A 20,257-nucleotide genomic window follows, 5' to 3' on the forward strand; every position below is an offset into this window, starting at 1 on the left:
TATAAGAGGCAGAACTTGTAAACAGAAGTTTGAGACACTCTTCTTGATCTGTGATGAGTCCTTGAACAGTTTCTTCTATTTGGCCAAATAAAAGTTGTATTGCTGAATTACTCTGCGACCTGACTGAGTTACTTGCCTACACAACACAATAGGAAAAATTAATTGGTCCATGCTGCCCAAAAACCACCATGAAAATGTCTTGTACTTCTAAATGGACCTTATTTTATTATATTATATAAAAAATGACAAGAAAGGAACAGTAGCATTTTATCAAATTATAGGAACAATGGGTCATCAAGTGTGAAAACAGATACACAAAGTTTTAAAAAGACAAGGAACTTTAGGAAAGAACAACATCTTACAGGGAATTTTCTAGGAATATAGTCCACTGTACATTTGTAATGAAGTTTAAAAACACTGTTATAATGACATCATGAGAGCAATCGATGCTATGTTGGGTGTGTTCGACACTGCATGCAGAGGGCTTTTTGATAATTGGTGTAAAACAAGGATGAAAAAATTTCAACTGGTTTATAAACATAACATTCATTTGACATTCATCTGAGATTGCTAGGTTTCCCGTTGCACATTCAGCATAGAAGACTCTGAGCCACATATTCTGAGTGTTAATATGAGTTTAACAGACCTCCGATACCATGGATAGAAAAGAGCATAAATGATTGGATTGATGGAAGAATTCAAATATAATACAGGTGATGTAATTAAAATTGCAAGATCGACAGATTTGTTCCTAAAATAGATTTCAACGAAGGCACTTACATAGTAGGGTACTGAACACAGAAGGAAGACTGCCACTAGAATTCCAAGGGATTTTGCTGCTTTCCTTTCAGAGGCCATAGAACCATGATCATTTTTTGAGCACTTTCTGACACTCCTAATTTTATTTGCATGCTTTTTAGCGATAGCAAAAATTTTCAAGTTTATAATTACAATCATTGAGCATGGTGAAACAAATGCAATTATGAAGTCAACAATAGCCCATACTTTATTAACTGTACCAACACACTCACCACATGTGATGTTTTCTTTCATGTCAGTAAAATCTCCATTGAAATAAAAAAGCACCATATTGTAGATTAATGAATACAACCACAGTATGGCAATCATCCTCAAAGTTACATTCGCTGTCATTTTCATGGAATAGTGAAAAGGGTTGGAGAGGGCAAGATACCGGTCCAATCCAATTAAAGCTACATTATAAACTGATACACAAGTAAAGTAATATTCTGCTAACTTAAAAGTTGTGCAATACAATGTATCAAAGCACCTCCATTGATCTATCCATGTAAGAAAATAGACGGGCATCACAATTACCCCAACAAGAAAGTCCACCATGGCCAGAGAGAGCACGAGGAAATTAGTTGGTGTCTGAAGCTGCTTGAAGTGACAGATGGAGATGATCACAAGCAAGTTTCCACAAACGGTCTGTGAGACAACTAAAGCTACAGTCATATACAACAACACATCCGCTGCTGTTGGTGAAGTTTGCAAACAAGAAAAGTTTGAATGGACACAGGGTGTCTCTTGATGCTCTTCTGTGAGATTCATAAAGGAAGAGGTTACAGTTTCATTGAACAATTAGACATTCTGTCCTTATACTTAAGGTAGGCTATCTAAACAAAGGAATATCCTTCTGTGGATGTGCATAAACGGTGTTGCATAATGTAGCTTGCTGGTCTTGCAGGGTCCTTTTGGATCATTAAGTGCAGTAGAGTCACATTTATATAAAGGGGTTGCCATTGTGTTTTTTTCTTTTGCTGGTTGTCTATGAATCCCCATCAGATTAAATTAAATTAATTGTACAGGGGGTTGCGATAGGAGACTGAGATCAAAACTGGGAAAGGTCAGTGACGTAATCAAATAATAAAATAAGAGAATGGGTCAAGACGAAAGAGATTAAACACTTGTTGATTCCAGAATTACAATGGTAACAGAGTGGATTACGTGCAGTGACTTGAATTATCTTGGAGTTCATGGAAAATTAAGAAAATTACAAAAATTACATTAGTTTAACAGAAGCTCTTATCCAGAGCAACTTAAAATGGAGGAATACACAAGTTCATTCCGTTAATTTACACACATGAAAGTGCTAGATCTGGTATACATCATTCCCAGACTAGCGGATATGAATGTACCATCACTGAAGCACTCAGGCAAATTAACTATGCTAACAAAAAACCTATATACACATGCTGAGCACACACATATTACATCCAAAATAAGCAAAATAAGAAGAGAAACCTATGGCTAGTAAAATTTTGAACTGAGCTGAACTGCTACAAAGGATTCTTCAGGTTGGGGATGTGAGGAGAACCAAGATGCAATCTGAGGAGGTGGGACTTCATTTTATCATTTTGCATCTGAAGGTACACAACAATTCATCTAAAGGTACACAGTAATTCTCCTGTCCTGACCACTATGGAAAGTTCATTCTAACATTGGAGGCCAGTGCAGACAGGCCTTGCGACTGGCAGCAGTGACTATGGAGGGAGTGGATGGGCAGTATAATGGAGCTGTTCTGCTGTTCTGTTAACTACTCATTGGCTAGTGTAATTCGGTGGTTGCATCGTGTTCGCAGGGTGTTGTGTACAACAATACACATGTATGAATGTGCGTTGGATCACTTATTCATGAGAACAGATTGAATGCATTTAACTAGATGGATCAAAGCTAGTCATAGCACTACCAAACCTGTCATTCTCACTCAAATAAATATGACTCCTCCCTGCATACCAACAGAGTTGACTAACTTGGGGTATTTCCATTGAGTCAAAGTTCTGTATAATCTGTGCCAAGAGAACCAGATTTGTTGCTGATAATGTGAAGGTGACTGATAATTGCCGATTGATTCCCAAGTATTGTGGCGCTGAAGTGCAAAACACAAACGTACAAAAATAAGACACAAAAACAGCTCTCAAGTGCAAATCACTTAAAAATGAATGCCCCTGAAGTGCAAGTGCCTGTATAGTGCAAGAAATACAAAAACTAAAAAAGGCAACTCTCCACCTGAAATTTGCCACCAATGTGGGAAATGATTACTTACGTGATTGTACTCTGTAGAAAACCATAGGCATGCATGAGTACTGAATTAAGGGCTCCTTGCCTTGGTGTACGTGGTACAGTGTCAACTCAATCACAATTGGTGATTTGGAATTGAGGATAAAAAAGGGAGTTGCTTTATAAATTCTAAAACTGCACAAGGATGATTTTCCCGTTTTGCAACACAAAGATAACACAAAGTGAGAAAATCACCTATTACCGACTGGGTTTGCACAATAGAAAGCAAAATGTAAACTTTATGTTATTATCCTCTGGGGGCTTTTTTTTGTCCCGGTAAATATGTTGTAAGTCGCCCAGTGCTAGCAATAGCCACTAAGTAGTGCCCACACATAGTGATTGATGGAACTGGTCCTTACTTGAGATCATATTATCCAAGTTTTCTGCCTTGTGTATTTGTGATTAATATGAGTAAGGGTGGTCCCTATAAGGATTTCTAGAAATCTGTACATATTCACAGTAGTAACTGAAGTCATTGTTAGCAAAATAGTCATTAGGAAAGCGGTTGGAAACTGAAGCGATGCTCGCGCAGTGACACTTTATCATTGTGATTAAGGAGTGTTCATGTTCCAAGCGTATTCCAAGTCTAGACAGTTTATCATGTGTATTTTGTAACATTTGCATTTTATATGACTATATATGAAATAAATACGCTAGCATTTGAGGTGGTCGATAGCCTCTTTATTACCATTTCTAAGATATGCTTCCAATGCATGAATGTTATATGACAATATATTTAAGCACAAGGTAGCCTGTTAGCAATGGGAACATTAGCAGATCAGTTCGGAAGTCAGTTAGTGATTTCCACCTTTCCTCCCCATGGCAAATAAATGAATGTTTTCAACACATCTTCACTTGATAGCATCAACCGGATAGGTTTGATTAATCTGTTGATACAGTCCAGATGACAGACAAACAGATGAATGCGTTGTTTTCTTACTCTACTTCTTGCATAAATGGAGTAATCATGAGACTTATTTAGCACCTCTGTGTGAGTTTTATCATCTTTAATGATGCTCCAACTCTCCGTGGCACCCTGCTTGTGCACACAATCATGGTAAATGATGCAATCACAAGTTCCTTTGGGGGGTCGGGGGCATATCATTTGCTGTAGGTAAGGATTGATGATGTCCCACTCATATACAGACAACCTCACAGAGACTGCACAAAGGCTGCCAACCTACAACCTACCTCTTGCACTATCAACCTCCTGGCTGAGGACAGGGCTGGGGCTTTCTGTCATTTTTTTAAAGAATGACACGATTTTCCTCTGCATCTTGACCCGGAGACATCAAATGGAATTCAGTGTTTTGCTAACTATAACCTGTGATAGTGGTGGTAAAAGCTGCCATAAGATTCACACAGCTCTCCTTTACCAATATTAAATAGGATGCCATGCTATCACAAGTCGTGACTAGCTAGCGAGCCAGAAGGCTAAACAACCGGATTGAGGGATGTCTACTAACTATAGCTGGTACTAGCCAACTATCTTGCAAAGCAAACTATGTCTATATTTCTCAAATGCAATTAAGTGTGTATAACTAATTGCATGTAATTTTCACACATTTGAAAAAGGGATTGATGCTCTACTAACCACTTCAGCACCACACCGTTAATCTGTAGCCTACATCTCCTCCAGCATTGATGCGCAACAGAGTGCCGTGTGAGTGCGTACCTGCTGTTGCGAACCGATTTCATCCTGCAACTTTTGGAACAAACCAATACCATAGGGAAAGGGGTTGTGTGACTTTTTGAGGTATGATCTATGACATAATTAGAAGAATATGTTTGCCTCATAATATAAAATGATCATAACTACATATTATAAAAAATTATAGTAATAAAATAAAAATATAAAAAATACAGATATTAAAAATCTGGTGGGGCATGTGCCCCGCCCAGTCTGAATGGGCATGATGCATCTGCCAAGATAGACAATATTGTCCATTATGTCAAGAGTGGGGGGTGTAGTTGTAGATGAGACTGCAGGGAGGGGGTTCATGTTAAATGAACAACCAAAGCGACAATGGTGGCGCTGAAAAACTCCGTATTCGGCATAGTTGTCAAGCATCGTCTACTAATGAAACTAAAACAACGCGTTTCTGTTTTTAACACTCTGGGGTCTAAGGGTAAAATGAGGCACACTGGTGATTGTGCGATGCTCTGACATTTGTGTAAATTTCATCAACTTTATATACAGTGATTCCAAAGTGTTTCATAGCTTTGTTTTCAGCACAAACTCAGCTACAACAATATGGCAGCAGTAAGTAGGTCATAATAATGTGTGGATTGTAAACTGCTCTAAAAACACACAAACTGTGAACAGTAGTTTTGAACATGCACAGGAATGTTGTAATAAAACACACTAAACAATTGTGAATAAGACTTTTGGTCACTGAAATGTGTTCTTCAAGGTCTTGGGTATCAAAAGATGACAAAATATTTTAGCAAATCCAATGAGAAATATAAAATAAATTGCTAAAAGTTAGTGTTGTGACTACTATTTTTCAACACCAGGTGAGAATGGGAGGGCAAATTGCCTTTCTGTAATGAATATGCATTGGGTAGGAATACCTGCCAGCTAAGTAGGCTATTCACACCTGGCCGCATGCCTCCCCACCACTAAGACAAAGACTCAGCGAGCCATTTAGAAGACAGAAACAAAGACAACTTTTGATTTTAGAACATTTATTGAAGTAAACTGCATGGAAGATGAGATGAGACTGGTGTACTCTTGCAACGTCTGCCTGGCCTCTTATCTAGTGGTGAACTAGGCCGTGTTTCCTGATCAACATCTCTGCAAATATAATAAAAACAAAATTGTTAGGAAATGTGAAATCAAATCAAACTTTATTTATATAGCACATTTCAACAGGTGAAAATTAAATGTGCTTTACAAAAAAGGGACAAACCACTAACTAATGAAAACAAAATTTATGAAATGTGACATCATATACAAACAAAGAACCAAACAAACACAACCAGACGCAGAGAGGTAGCCTATAATTTTGAGAAGCAATGGTTAGAATCATTCATAGTGTGGGAATTTACAAGCGCGCATATTAGTGAATATTCCTACAAACACACAGAGAATGTAATACAGCACACATTTACAAATAATGCAAGCTATCAACGAAAAAACATTAGCTTAACTAAATAAACACTGATATTCCAACTAAACTACATGCAACTCATCAATAACAATGCCTCTGAACTAGACTAGGTCTGTTTAGCTAAGTGGTTATTTTATTGCTATTTCCCGAACTTACTTAGAGTATGCTAATATCGATTGTGCAAGGACATCAGTTTTAGAATCCTAGCCACGCCACTACACGCCAGACATGAGCTATTTATTACGAATATGATCGAAAAACATACAGTCTACCTGATACTTCTAACACAACCAGACGCAGAGAGCCTAGCCTATAATTCTGAGATGCAATAGTTCGAATCGTTCGTAGTGTGGGAATTTACAAACGCGCACATTGCTGGATATTCCTACAAACACACAGATACGTTGCAATACAGTAGACATATTTACCAATATGATCATAAGAAATATACTTACTTAAGTTGATCCTCAGCTGGATCAGTTCGCTGTTCGAAATGACACCGCTCTTCATCAGTGTCGGCTTCCGGACGGACCATTTTCCAAAATTAAACGAAATGTTCACCTCAAAAGAAGTGAATTAGGCGACACTCTGTGACATTCTATCCCGCTTTTGACTTGGCATTTCTCACATGGATCTCGCATTGCCCCTCCTTTAGTCTCCTTCTATGGAGAGTAATTATAATGTTGTTAACATGTGAATGCGATTTGGGCGGACTTCCTGCTGAACAAAATTCACATAGTAATGAGTAAAGTTTAGCGAAGCATACATGATCTAATTAATCAAATTTGGAACATTTAAAACAATTTATATTATTTGCCAATGGGCGCATTGGAAAGTCGCGATTCTAAGGTTTCTGTCAATGTTTTTGTTGCGTCTGTATGATAACAGCACGTGAAGTTAATCATCCAAATAGAAACGAAAGTTAATTTCATCTTGTCGAGCTCCGCCGGCGGAGCACTCGACCCCAGAGGGTTAACTGATACTTTGGTTGCAGTAGGACTGAAAGTCTGAGTTCAGTAATATTGGCAGGCAGGCATGCCAACCACTAGGGGCATTGCGCTAAGAGGACATATTTGTGATCTTACAGCTTAGGGTTAATGAAAAGCCGCGTTTCCACCAAAAGTACCCGGGAACTACTTTTCAAGGAACTAAAAGGTTCCTTCAGCCTATTGTTGTCTGCGTTTCCACCGCGGTCTAAAGACCTGCAAAGATTAGGCAAGTTAGTCCACTGACGTATGAAAAAGTGATGTCGTTGTCGGTCTATCTGTCGTATGATTTCTTCTGTAACCCCATACTACCACCAAAGTAGCCTACATTATTTCCTAATAACCGGGACACCGTTAACTGTTTTTTTTAGTTTTGATATATAGATAGGCTACAGATAGGACTCCTTGGTGGATGACAAAAATAGCTATGAACACCGGCACTTTGATTAGTGATTGAGCTAGCCAAGCATGCAGGATGGCTTGCAACAAGCTTCCAGAAATAGAAAGTGAAGAGAAAAATGGTAAGAAAGCACAAACAAGCTGGTGATTTGGCCTATGTGATGAAAAGTAAATTATCAATATCTGGAATTAGAATCAAATTTTCACTCTGATCATTGCATTGTTACTTTTATGATCTGCTTTTCACCCATATTTTTTCATTAGGGTATTTTTGCAACCGATTTTCACCCATTGTTTACTATTCAACAATAAACACCAATAATTTCCCTTTAAAAAATAAATAAATAAAAACCAGAACAATAAGCCGTTTTATGTCCAATTTTGTCAAAACTTTACTTTCCATAAAGAATGTACAGGAATAGATATCCAAACTGGTTCAATTTCTCAGTATCTGTAGATGTGGTTTTCCACCATCTGCCTTGGCTCCTTTTTATTGGTCTGCAAGTGCTGCAGAACATTCTAGTTTGTGTTCAAATTTGGAAATTCACAACAAGATGCAAAACATTACTTTCCGTAAAAAGTACAAAAAAGAGTTCCAGATATTAACTGCAACCATAATTCAGATAAATTAGTCTGGTCTAAATTAGTCTTAGCAACTAAATAGGTCAATTAAAATGGATTAAAATTCAGTTACAATTATATCATTATATAAATGCTTTGTCATACATAAAGATAAATGAATTCCAAACTGTGGCAAACACGCCTGCCACAGGCCACCAAAGTGGCTTTCCTTGGGGCCCTCCAGCACAGAGACACAGGGAGATGATTTTCAAGCAGTCCAGATTTATTTACGAGGGTTTGGCAAGCTCTTACAGCCAAAGTGAGCAGATGTAACACAGTCATGACCGAAGCTCCCTTGTGTGGGTGGGGCAGATTTAACCTGTGATTACCTCACTACGCACAGGTGCAGCCACTCCTGTTCCTGGGTCCAATTAGCCTGGCCAATTATCTAATTCTTAACCAATTATCCAATTGGCCAGGTCTAATTAGCTTGACCCAGGGCAGGTGTGGCTGCTTAAACCAGCCATCCCCACACCACACAAACTAATTAATATTTAATGTTTTTAATGATGTGAAAATGTTAAAAGTTATTTGTATGCATGTGAAAGGATTCAGGATGAGAAGTAATTAGTACTACACAATAGGAAAACTTCATTGGCTCATGCTGCCCACAAACCACCATGACAATTTCTTGTACTTGTAAATGGACCTTATTTTATTATATTATATAAAAAATGACAAGAAAAGAAAACAGTAGCATGTTATCAAATTATAGAAACAATGGGTTGTCAAGTGTGAAAACAGATACACAAAGTTGGAAAAAGACAAGGAACCTTCGAACAGAACAACTTCTTACAGGAAATTTAATATTTTTTTATGTTATAGAACAACTTTCTATGAATATTCCTATGTAAGCCCTTTGTAAGGCCTTTATAGTCCAGTGTACATTTGTAATGAAGTTTAAAAACACTGTTATAATGACATCATGAGGGCAATCAATGCTATGTTAGGTGTGTTCGACACTGCAAGCAGAGGGCCTTTTGATAATCTGTGTAAAGCAAGGATGAAAAAATTTTAATTGGTTTATAAACATCACATTCATTTGACATTCATCGGAGATTGTTAGGTTTCCCGTTGCACATTCAGCATAGAAGACTCTGAGCCACATATTCTGAGTGTTAGTATGAGTTTAACAGACCTCTGAAACCATGGATAAAAAAGAGCATAAATGATTGGATTGATGGAAGAATTCAAATATAACAGAGGTACTGTAGTTGAAATTGCAAGATCGACAGATTTGTTCTTAAAATAGATTTCAGCGAATGCACTTACATAGTAGGGTACTGAACACAGAAGGAAGACTGCCACTAGAATTCCAAGGGATTTTGCTGCTTTCCTTTCAGAGGCCATAGAACCATGATCATTTTTTGAGAACGTTCTGACACTTCTAATTTTATTTGCATGCTTTTTAGCGATAGCAAAAATTTTCAAGTTTATAATTACAATCATTGAGCATGGTAAAACAAATGCAATTATGAAGTCAACAATAGCCCATACTTTATTAACTGTACCAACACACTCACATGTGATGTTTTCTTTCATGTCAGTAAAATCTCCATTGGAATAAAGAAGCACCATATTGTAGATAAATGAATACAACCACAGTATGGCAATCATCCTCAAAGTTACATTCACTGTCATTTTCATGGAATAGTGAAAAGGGTTGGAGAGAGCAAGATATCGGTCCAATCCAATTAAAGCTACATTATAAACTGATATACAAGTAAAGCAATATGCTGCTATTTTATATGTTGTGCAATACAATATATCAAAGCACCTCCATTGATCTATCCACTTAATAAAATAGAGGGGCATCACAATTACCCCAACAAGAAAGTCCACCACGGCCAAAGAGAGCACGAGGAAATTAGTTGGTGTCTGAAGCTGCTTGAAGTGACAGATGGAGATGATCACAAGCAAGTTTCCACAAATGGTCAGTGAGACAGCTAAAGCTACAGGAATATACAGCAACATACCCGGTGCTGTTGGTGAAGTTTCCAAACAGGAAAAGTTTGAATAGACACAGGGTGTCTCTTGATGCTTTTCTGTGAGATTCATGAAGGAAGAGGTTACAGTTTCATTGAACAATGAAACATTCTGTCCTTATCCTTAATGTAGGCTATCAGAAAAAAGAATATCCTTTTGTGAATGTGCATAAATAGTGTTGCTGGTCTTGCAGGGTCCTTTTGGATCATTAAGCGCAGTAGAGTCACATTTATATAAAGGGTTTACCATTGTTTTTTTCTTTTTTTTCCTTTTGGTGGTTGTCTATGAATCCCCATCAGATTAAATTAAATTAATTGTACAGGGGGTTGCGTTTGGAGACCGAGATCAAAACTGGGAAATATCAGTGATGTAATCAAATCATAAAATAAGAGAATGGATCAAGACAAAGAGCTTTCAACTGAACACTTGTTGATTCCATAATTACAATGGTAACAGAGTGGATTGCATCCAGTGACTTGAATTATCTTGGAGTTCATGGAAAATTAAGAAAAACCTTTTTTTTTTTTCAAAAATTACAGTAGTTGAACAGAAGCTCTTATCCAGAGCAACTTAAAATAGAGGAAAACACAAGTTCATTCACTTAATTTACACTCATGAAAGTGCTATACCTGGTTTACATCATTCCCAGACTAGCGGGTATGAATGTACCATCACTGAAGCACTCTGGCAAATTAACTAATTAACAATGCTAACAAAAAGCCTAAATACACATGCTGAGCACATACAGATTACATCCAAAATAGATGAGAAACCTAAGGCTAGTAAAATTATGAGAAGCTGAACTGCTACAAAGGATTGCTCAGGTAGGCGATGAGAGGATGATAATTGTCTTACGCAGAGTCTCTGGCAGAGTTAACGTGCAAGGCTGCACCAATTAAGGCGAGCCTGCTCAGGCAGCCACACTACAATACATTTAACTAGAGCGATCAAAGCTAGTCATAATGCTACCAATCCTGTCATTCTCACTCAAATATATACAGTTGAGGCCAAAAGTTCACATACACCTAGGCTAAAGATGTTCAAACTCATTTTTCACAACTCTGCACATTTCATTTTGGCAAGTCAGTTATGGCATCTACTTTGTTCACATCAGAGGTAATTTTAAAACAATCAATTAGAGATATATTTATTTCAGCTTTAATTTGGTGTATCAGAAAGTGAAAGTATTGGAATGGCCATCACAAAGCCCTGACCTGAATCCCATAGAAAATTTGTGGACTAAAAAAGCATGTCTGTGCAAGGAGGCCCACAAACCTGACTGAGTTACACCAGTTCTGTTAGGAGGAATGGGCAAACATTCCAGCAAAGTATTGTGAGCAGGTTGTGTAAGGCTACTACCTCAAGCATTTGATTCAAATTAACCAATTAAAATGCAATGCCACCAAATACTTACAAAGTGTATGTAAACTTTTGACCCACTGAAAATCTGATATAGTACATAAAAGGTGAAATAAATCAGCCTCTTATCTATTATTTTGAAATGACCTCTTATGGAAAAAGTAGATACCCTAATTGAGAAATTGAAAAATTGAGTTTTAATGTCTTTAGCCTGGGTGCAGAGCCATAGAAAGAGAGAGTCGCGTCAATGGAGGGCTCAAAACGCTAGACGGTCACTTGATCCATGTATGCTTCAGATAGTTCCGAACAATCCTGGCAGGCGATCGTTTTCAATACAAAAGATAACAGCAATAGAGGGAACTGAGATTTATGGTAACTAGTAAACAATATATGCATTAATTTACAATATATATGACATATATTGTATGTGTGTAGTTACATGAATATGGTTTTTTTTTTTTTTTAAACGAAGGTCAAATTTACCTCAAATTAGAGGATTAGTGTGACCAGCTAGCTGTCTTGTTGACATATCCCTTAGCTAACCAACGTGTTGCTTGCTACTGTATTGCATTGGCGATTTTAGACTCTTTTAAGGGTGCTCAAGCACACCTAAATTTCATCTCAGCACCCCTAATAATAATAATAATTATTATTATTATTATTATTTGTTATTATTATTTTCTGAAATCATTTATAGCCCTTTCTAACGTTAGATTTTGCGAACATGTCTGAGGGCTAAATGCTTAAATTAATTAAATTGATAATCAGCACCGTCACACTCCCTACTTCAAACTGAGCTTGCGAGATGTAGCGAGGTAGTGAATTTAGGATTTCATGGCACAGAAAAACACAAGTAAGTTGAAACTTTAGCAAATTAAATTACTGAATGTTCTGACAGAGAACGTTGGGTCAAATCAATATTTCTGTGCAGTTGATTTGATGTGTTTGGCGATGTATCAACATAATTTTAGCAAGCTCACAAGCTCGCTAGCTAGCTAACTAAAGGTGTAAACTTACGGTGTAAACTTACTCATGTAACTTACCAGTAATTCATTAAAAGTATTGTTGTAAATTCAAATATCATATATAGAAAAATAATAATGTATTAATTGTTATCCAATGAAATGAGTGATTTAGCAGGGGGGTTAAACACTTTTGCAAGGCACTGTAGGCCTATGCATGTCACATTCTCATTAGGGGCTGACCCTCCCCAAAGGTCTGATCCTAGAATTGCCTCTGCTGTATTGCACTGCATTTTTTTATATTATGTTCTTAAACTTCTATGGTAGTCACGAGTAATCACATCTTAATGTAATCTTTATAACTTTCAGATACGGCATAATCAGGCAGCAAGCACTATATATATATATATATATATATATATATATATATATAAGGGATGAGCCAGTACACCATTGTCTGTATCTGTTCAACCAAAAAAATTACCTGTATTCATGTCCGTACTCGGAACGGGCAGGGCTTAAACCGGAAGTGGAAGGGAAATAACTGGAAGTTGGTGTTTTAACCTCTTAGCGCAAAGCCCCTAGTGGTCGGCACGCCCGCGATGCCAAGATTACTGAACTCAGACATTCAGTGCTACTGCAACCAAAGTATGAGTTAAAACAGAAAGGCTTTGTTTTAGTTTCATTAGTAGACGATACATGACAACTATGCCGAATACGGAGTTTCGCCACGCCACCATTGTCGCTCTGGTTGTTCATTTAACACGCACCCCCTCCCTGCAGTCTCATCTGCAACTACACCCCCCACCCATGACATAATGGACAATACTGTCTATCTGGGCATTCATAAAAATATTCTTTCACCACTCAAAAATCATATTCCGTCATAGCAACAAGATAAACCCGACAATAGCCCTAAGGTGTGCCAATACAGCAGTGAATAACAAAATAAATGAGACAAAGTTTTTAAAAATGATACCATGTCATTCTACAGTCAATATCTGGGACTAAATATTGAAAAAATACACAACCTTACCATTGGTTTTACATGTAGAGATGTCGCTTTTGAGACTGAGTGTTCATATATTGTCTTGGACAATCCGTTTGTGAAATATACTCACAATTGTGATGCTTGGGTACCTTCCAAAATAGCCATGTGTAATACCACATGTGTCGTTTATGGCGTTTTCGCCCCTTTTAGTACAGACTGGCTTGACTGATAATTCATTTATTTAATAGGTGAGAGTATAAGCTTTCTAACGATGTATAACATGACTAATTTTGCTTTTGGAATAGCGTTTTATAGGTCAGCGTAACCGAAAATTTTCTTATCATCGCATTCACTTACGATTCACTCCGTGGTAGCAGTAAAAGACGCTGTTATCGTTACTCTGGTTTTATCATTTTTTTAAATGAACTGACGGTGTGAAGACAGTAGTAGACAGAGCGCGCCAGGTTACAGTTGGCTAACCACGATGTACCATATGTCTTGTGATTTCAGGTGAGCGACGACCTCTAAATGTGCACAAAAGTGATATTGCATTAGTACAGTGGATGTATAAGAATGCTAGGATGTCAATGATGCTAATAGAGTGTGTGTGTGAGATCGCTAAATGTACATACAAGTACATGCTTATATCATGTAGTCGCTAGCTAACTGGCTAGTTAGCCCTACTGTAGCAGCTATTTAACTGGCTAGTTAGCCCCACTGTAGCAAGCTAGAAGCTAGAAATGTCCGTTCGTCAGTAATATGTGCTTACGTGTGAATGTCCAGTATGTGTGTGTTTAGCTATGGTGAGAATAATGTGTTGAGCCGAATTGCAAACTTTATTTTATTGAGAATGACAATAGATAATAGATCCCTGTTGACAGAGTGGCTGTGACGATGGCAACATTGTGTTGTCCCTCCCTCCCCTCCATCCACTCCTACTGTCATGGTCCGCCGTAACCTCCGCTCCCTCTCTCCCTCCTCTCTCACTTCCAGTGTCACTGCTTCACTCCCCACTCTTGAATCCTTCTCCAACCTTCCCACTGACTCTGCATCCTCCGCTCTGTCTTCCTCGCTCTCCTCAGCACTTGACTCTCTCTGTCCTCTAGTCTCCAGGCCGGCACGCTCGTCCCCTCCCAGTCCGTGGATGTCTGACCCCCTCCGAACCAACCGGGCCAGCCTACGTGCAGCGGAGAGGAAGTGGAGGAAATCCATGGCTCAATCCGACCTGTCTGCCTACCAGTCTATGCTAGCTACATTTTCTACTGCTGTAACCTCTGCCAAAATTAATTATTATCAAACAAAAATTCATAAATCTGCCTCTAACCCTCATCAACTGTTCTCCATTTTCTCCTCTCTCCTCAGCACTCCTTCCCCACCTCAGTCCTCCCTCGCTGCAGATGACTTTGCAGTTTTCTTCGATGAGAAAATTGCAGACATCCGCAGCTCCTTCATGTCCACCACCACCCTTCCCCACTCCCCCATCTCTGTTCCCTCCCCTTGTTTCTCCACTTTCTCTCCCCTCACTGACTCTGATGTTTCCCAGCTCCTACTCTCCCACCGCCCTACCACCTGTGCTCTTGACCCCATCCCTTCCTCTCTCCTCTAGACTATCACACCTGACATCCTCCCATTAGTCACCTCCCTTGTGAACTCCTCCTTGTCTTCTGGATGTTTCCCCTCTTCTTTCAAGCTGGCCCACATCACCCCACTGCTGAAAAAGCCCACTCTGGATCCCTCTGTCATCCAGAACTACCGTCCTGTCTCCCTTCTCCCTTTCCTATACAAAACAATTGAACGAGCTGCTTCTAACCAACTCTCCTCTTTTCTCTCACTGAACAACCTCCTAGACCCCTACCAGTCCGGCTTCAGACCTGGACTGGTAGACAGAGACCGCACTCCTCTCGGTCAGTGAGTCGCTTCACGCCGCACAAGCAGCCTCCCATTCATCTGTCCTGATCCTCCTAGACCTTTCTGCTGCCTTTGACACAGTCAACCACCCCATCCTCCTGTCCTCCCTGGCAGCTATGGGGATCTGTGGCACAGCACTAGACTGGATTGAGTCCTACCTCTCCGGTCGCTCCTTCCAAGTCGCCTGGGCTGGTGCAGTATCAGCACCTCGCCCCCTTGCCACAGGAGTTCCCCAGGGCTCTGTCCTTGGTCCCCTCCTATTCTCCCTGTACACCCAATCTCTTGGTCCTGTAATCTCTGCCCATGGGTTGTCCTATCATTGTTATGCCGATGACACCCAACTCTTTCTCTCCTTCCCCCCCTCTGACACTCAGGTCTCTGCTCGCATCTCTGCTTGCCTGAGGGACATCCAGAGCTGGATGGATAACCACCATCTTAAGCTGAACCCAGGTAAGACGGAGATGGTCTTCATGCTCCATCCTCTAACCTTCTTGACTTTTCTATTTCCCTAGGGGACACCGTGGTGTCATCATCACCCACCGCAAAAAACCTTGGAGTGGTGATGGACAACAGACTGTCCCTCTCCCAGAACATCACGGCGGTGAGTCGAACGTGCAGGTTCTTCCTGTACAACATCCGGAGAATCCGCCCCTTCCTCACCACCTACGCAACCCAGCTCCTGGTTCAAGCGATGGTCCTGTCCCGCCTGGACTACTGCAACTCACTACTGGCTGGTCTGCCAGCATCCGCCATCAGACCCCTGCAGCTCATCCAGAATGCTGCAGCACGTCTGGTCTACAACCTCCCCAGACATTCCCATGTCACCCCCCTGCTCACTGACCTCCGCTGGCTGCCTGTTATGGCTCGCATCAAATTTAAGACCTTGGTGCTTGCAAACCAGGCAGCTAAGGGGTCAACACCAGGGTACATTCAGAGGATCATCAGACCCTACACACCAGCCAGACCTCTCCGTTCTGCCACCTCTGGACACTTGGCACCTCCCCCTCTTCGCGTCTGTACTTCCTGCTCCCGTCTGCTGTCTGTCCTGGCCCCTCGCTGGTGGAATGACCTCCCCGTGGCGGTCAGAACAGCAGAGAATCTTACCACCTTCAAACGCAGACTGAAGACTCATCTCTTCAGACTGCACCTCTCCCCACCCCTCCCTAGCCTATAGTTTAGCTCACTGTACCTAGTTAGGATAATATGATTACGTTAGTGTATTTGGCAGGATTGTTGTTTTTGTCTGATTAGGCAAATGTGATTTCAGTGCTAGTTTGTACTTGGTAGGATTCTTGTTTGCTGAACAGCTTACTCTACAGGGTTGGAGTCCTGATCGATGAGGTCACTTCTGGCACTACGATCCTTACTTCACTCTAGTGTTTCTTTTGCACCTCTACATCGTGAACCAATGCACTTGTTGTACGTCACTCTGGATAAGAGCGTCTGCTAAATGCCTGTAATGTAATGAAATGTAATGTAATGTTGTGTGGCGCAGCAGCAGTGAACTTCATACAGGCTCTGTGTAGAGGAGGAGCTCTGTGTGTGGCTGGCCTATCACGGAACGATGTGGACTCCGGACACAGCTACCCAATGAGGATTTTCCTTCATCACGAGTACGAATATTGACAGATTTTACTCGTGCTCATAAAAAGTACATTATCTGTACCGGATACTCGTTTCATCCGAGTATTCGGCTCAACCCTAGTACTCAGGCATCACAAATGCGCATATATTTCCCAAACGGATTGTCCAAGACAATATATGACCACTCAGTCTCAAAAGGGACATTTCTACGTGTAAAACCAACGGGAAGGTTGTATATTTATTCAATATTAGACCCAGATATTGACTGTAGAATGACATCCCAGATAGCACACATACGTCTCGCCGATGTCGGCCTGAGATCGTAACGTCGCATTCTATTCATAACGCCTGACAAGCATCGGCCCATAGGCGGATTTCTTCTAATCTCTGTGCTCTATTTCAAACGTCTCAGACAGGTCGGCAGCTGACTATTATACTTAATTTGCCGCCACAGCAACCAGCGCTCGAGAGGCGCCCACTCTCAGTTGCTCCCTTGCGACCACAACCAGAGCTCGAGAAGGAGAGACGCTCACTCTTCAAACTGTCACTTTCTCTTCGTATTCAAAAGGAGTTGTTGTAATGTTACTGGTTTTCAGGTAAACTGGCACTTGAAGTCAACTGACATAAAATAGCTATTTTGTTAATTCTGTCACATCTTATAAAGTAGCTAATAAGGCACGACGGGGTGTGCCATTAATATATGTTAGCACAGGTGAGGAGCCCAGATGCCGGCTCATTACTTAGCCAAATTTAGCTAGCTAGCTAGCATAAGGGGATCCATTACCAACCGATTTGAGGCGACGTCACAAAATTTTACTAAAAATGTAATTATAATTAAACTATCCCACATAATGCTATAACAATGTAGTCTGTTTAATAGCTTAAAATGTCCTTGAAACTATTCCGGTTTTTAAATCTAACACCATTTTGTCAGTTTAAAACTGTGTTGCTAATTTTGACGATAGCGCTGCAATCCTCCTCTTGATGTTTATATATTTCTGTTTCTCTGTTCCTTGTTCTCTCTTTTCTGTGCTGGAGTTCTTTTAAGAGCTTGATGGCTTCAACATATCCAGCCTGATATTAAACTTGTCATTAACTTGAATCGTGTCTCTTCATTATACCCACACACAAAATCAGGTAGCTATAGCCCATTTTTGGTGGTCAAGCATATTGTTTTTCATTGTCTCCTCCTAATATTCCCATCAGATTTGATGTTTATTACATGTTCATTTGGAAAGTGAAATTTCAGATCGGTCATGGATAGTGAAATATCAGACCTAAATAAATAAAATGTTGTAGTTAACAGAGGCTAGTCTGTAGAGCGGCTGGGCGGTGCAGCTTTGATTCATTGTCCAAACATCGTCTGGAGGGCATTTTTGACCAAATGCCGACCTCGCGGCGACGTCTCGCCAATTAGCAAACGCTCTCCATACTACATCTTGCCGATATAACTTCTATACATCGGGCCGACATCGGCAAGACGTATGTGTGCTATCTGGGATGGTATCATTTAAAAAAAACTTTTTTTTGTTTATTTTGTTATTCAGTGAGCAGTGTTTTTACTGCTGTATTAGCATATCTTAGGGCTATTGTCGGGTTTATCTAGTTGCTATGACGGAATACGATTATTTAGTGGTGAAATAATATTTTTATGAATGCCAAGATAGACAATATTGTCTGTTATGTCATAGGTGGGGGGTGTAGTTGTAGATGAGACTGCAGGGAGGGGTGTTAAATGAACGAATAGAACGACAATGGTGGCGCTGCGAAACTCCATATTTGGCATAGTTGTCATGTATCGTCTAATAATGAAACTAAAACAGTGCGTTTCTGTTTTTAACTCATACTTTGGTTGCAGTAGCACTGAATGTCTGAGTTCAGTAATCTTGGCACGCCGGCATGCCGACCACTAGGGGCTTTGCGCTAAGAGGTTAAAACACATATCAAACTGCACTGCAGTGGTTACATACATTAAAAATCATTGAGGAAAAAAAAATAACACAAAGCCGAAAGAGGCTTATTTCCATTGTGGTCCTCCAACACTGAACACTCAACTGTGAGGGAGGGGGGAGTGTTGGAGGAACACACACAACTGTACAGGGACTGGAAAAGCTTATCCCCGAGGAGGTAAGCCACTGAGGCTAGAGAAAACGAGGAAGAGAAAAAATAAAACAGACTGACAGGAGTGAAAACTCAAACTCCCTGTGAAGCCTTAAAAAACAACCAAACAGAAAACAACCCTGTAAAAACAAGGGCGAGAAACAGAGAAAAAACACTGAGCACCGCTCACAGTATAAGCCAGACCTCCGTCAATGAGTTGAGGAGGAGGCAGAGGTTCATCAGCTCGGAGCCAGTGCGCTAATAAGTACTGGCTTAAGACGGGAGAAATGGAAAGTGGGGTGGATCCTTATGGATTGCGGGAGCTACAACCGCACAGTGACTGGGTTAATCTTTCCAATGATCTTAAAAGGACCCACGTAGCGGCGAGCGGGCTTACGGGACTCAACCTGCAACGGAAGGTGCCGAGTGGACAGCCACACCCGCTGACCCACTCGATAGCACGGTGCTGGGTGACGACGTCTATCGGCCAGTCTCTTTTGGTTGGCGGTGGCGCGTATTAAAGAAGCACTGACCTTTTTCCACGTTGCTCGACAACGCTGGACAAAGTGCCCCGCAGATTGATATTTTCCTCTAAATCAGGAAAAAGTGGGGGCTGGTAGCCTGAAATGGGGAGAGCCCTGTGGACGCATTACGCAAGGTTTTATGTGCGTATTCCGCCCAAGTGAGGTCCCGACTCCACGAGGTAGGGTTGGACTCGGTGTGTTCGGTCTGCCCATTGGTCTCCGGGTGAAAACCCGATGAGAGACTGACAGATGCCCCTAAAAGTGAGCAGAACGCACGCCAGAAACGAGCAACGAATTGATGGCTGCGGTCCGACACCACATCCAGCAGTAAGCCGTGCAGCTGGAAGACATGAATGAGCACCAGTCGAGCAGTTTCCAGTGCAGATGCCAGTTTGGGCGGAGGAATAAAATGGGCGGCCTTAGAAAAACGGTCCACCACCACCAGGATAACGGTGTGACCATTAGAAGCCGGTCGCCCAGTAATAAAATCAAGGGCTATGTGGCTCCAGGGACGACTCGGGACAGGTAGAGGCCATAAAAGCTCCGCGGATGAGAGCTGAGTGCCCTTATTGCAGGCACCGACCAAACAGGTCGACACAAACTCCCGAACATCCTTTTCCATCCCTGGCCACCAAAACCGGCTGGC

At 40.7% G+C, this 20,257-nt stretch overlaps 2 protein-coding genes across 2 annotated transcripts; both read right to left on the reverse strand.

The window, feature by feature from the left end:
* Nucleotides 1-214: 214 nt before the first annotated feature.
* On the reverse strand, nucleotides 215-1,643 carry LOC135261806 (trace amine-associated receptor 13c-like). The gene has a single exon (XM_064348427.1). The coding sequence runs from the start codon at nucleotides 1,567-1,569 to the stop codon at nucleotides 571-573; it is 999 nt and encodes a 332-aa protein (XP_064204497.1). The 5' UTR covers nucleotides 1,570-1,643; the 3' UTR covers nucleotides 215-570.
* Nucleotides 1,644-8,917: 7,274 nt separating this feature from the next.
* On the reverse strand, nucleotides 8,918-10,324 carry LOC135260381 (trace amine-associated receptor 13c-like). Its single transcript, XM_064345603.1, has one exon. The coding sequence runs from the start codon at nucleotides 10,253-10,255 to the stop codon at nucleotides 9,260-9,262; it is 996 nt and encodes a 331-aa protein (XP_064201673.1). The 5' UTR covers nucleotides 10,256-10,324; the 3' UTR covers nucleotides 8,918-9,259.
* Between the last annotated feature and the right edge of the window lie 9,933 nt (nucleotides 10,325-20,257).

This window comes from Anguilla rostrata, chromosome 8, assembly GCF_018555375.3.
Source record: "Anguilla rostrata isolate EN2019 chromosome 8, ASM1855537v3, whole genome shotgun sequence".
Taxonomy (NCBI): domain Eukaryota; kingdom Metazoa; phylum Chordata; class Actinopteri; order Anguilliformes; family Anguillidae; genus Anguilla; species Anguilla rostrata.

Coding starts and splice junctions, on each gene's coding strand:
- LOC135260381 (XM_064345603.1), bottom strand. CDS start 10,255: ATGAATCTCACAGAAAAGCATCAAGAGACACCCTGTGTCTATTCAAAC.
- LOC135261806 (XM_064348427.1), bottom strand. CDS start 1,569: ATGAATCTCACAGAAGAGCATCAAGAGACACCCTGTGTCCATTCAAAC.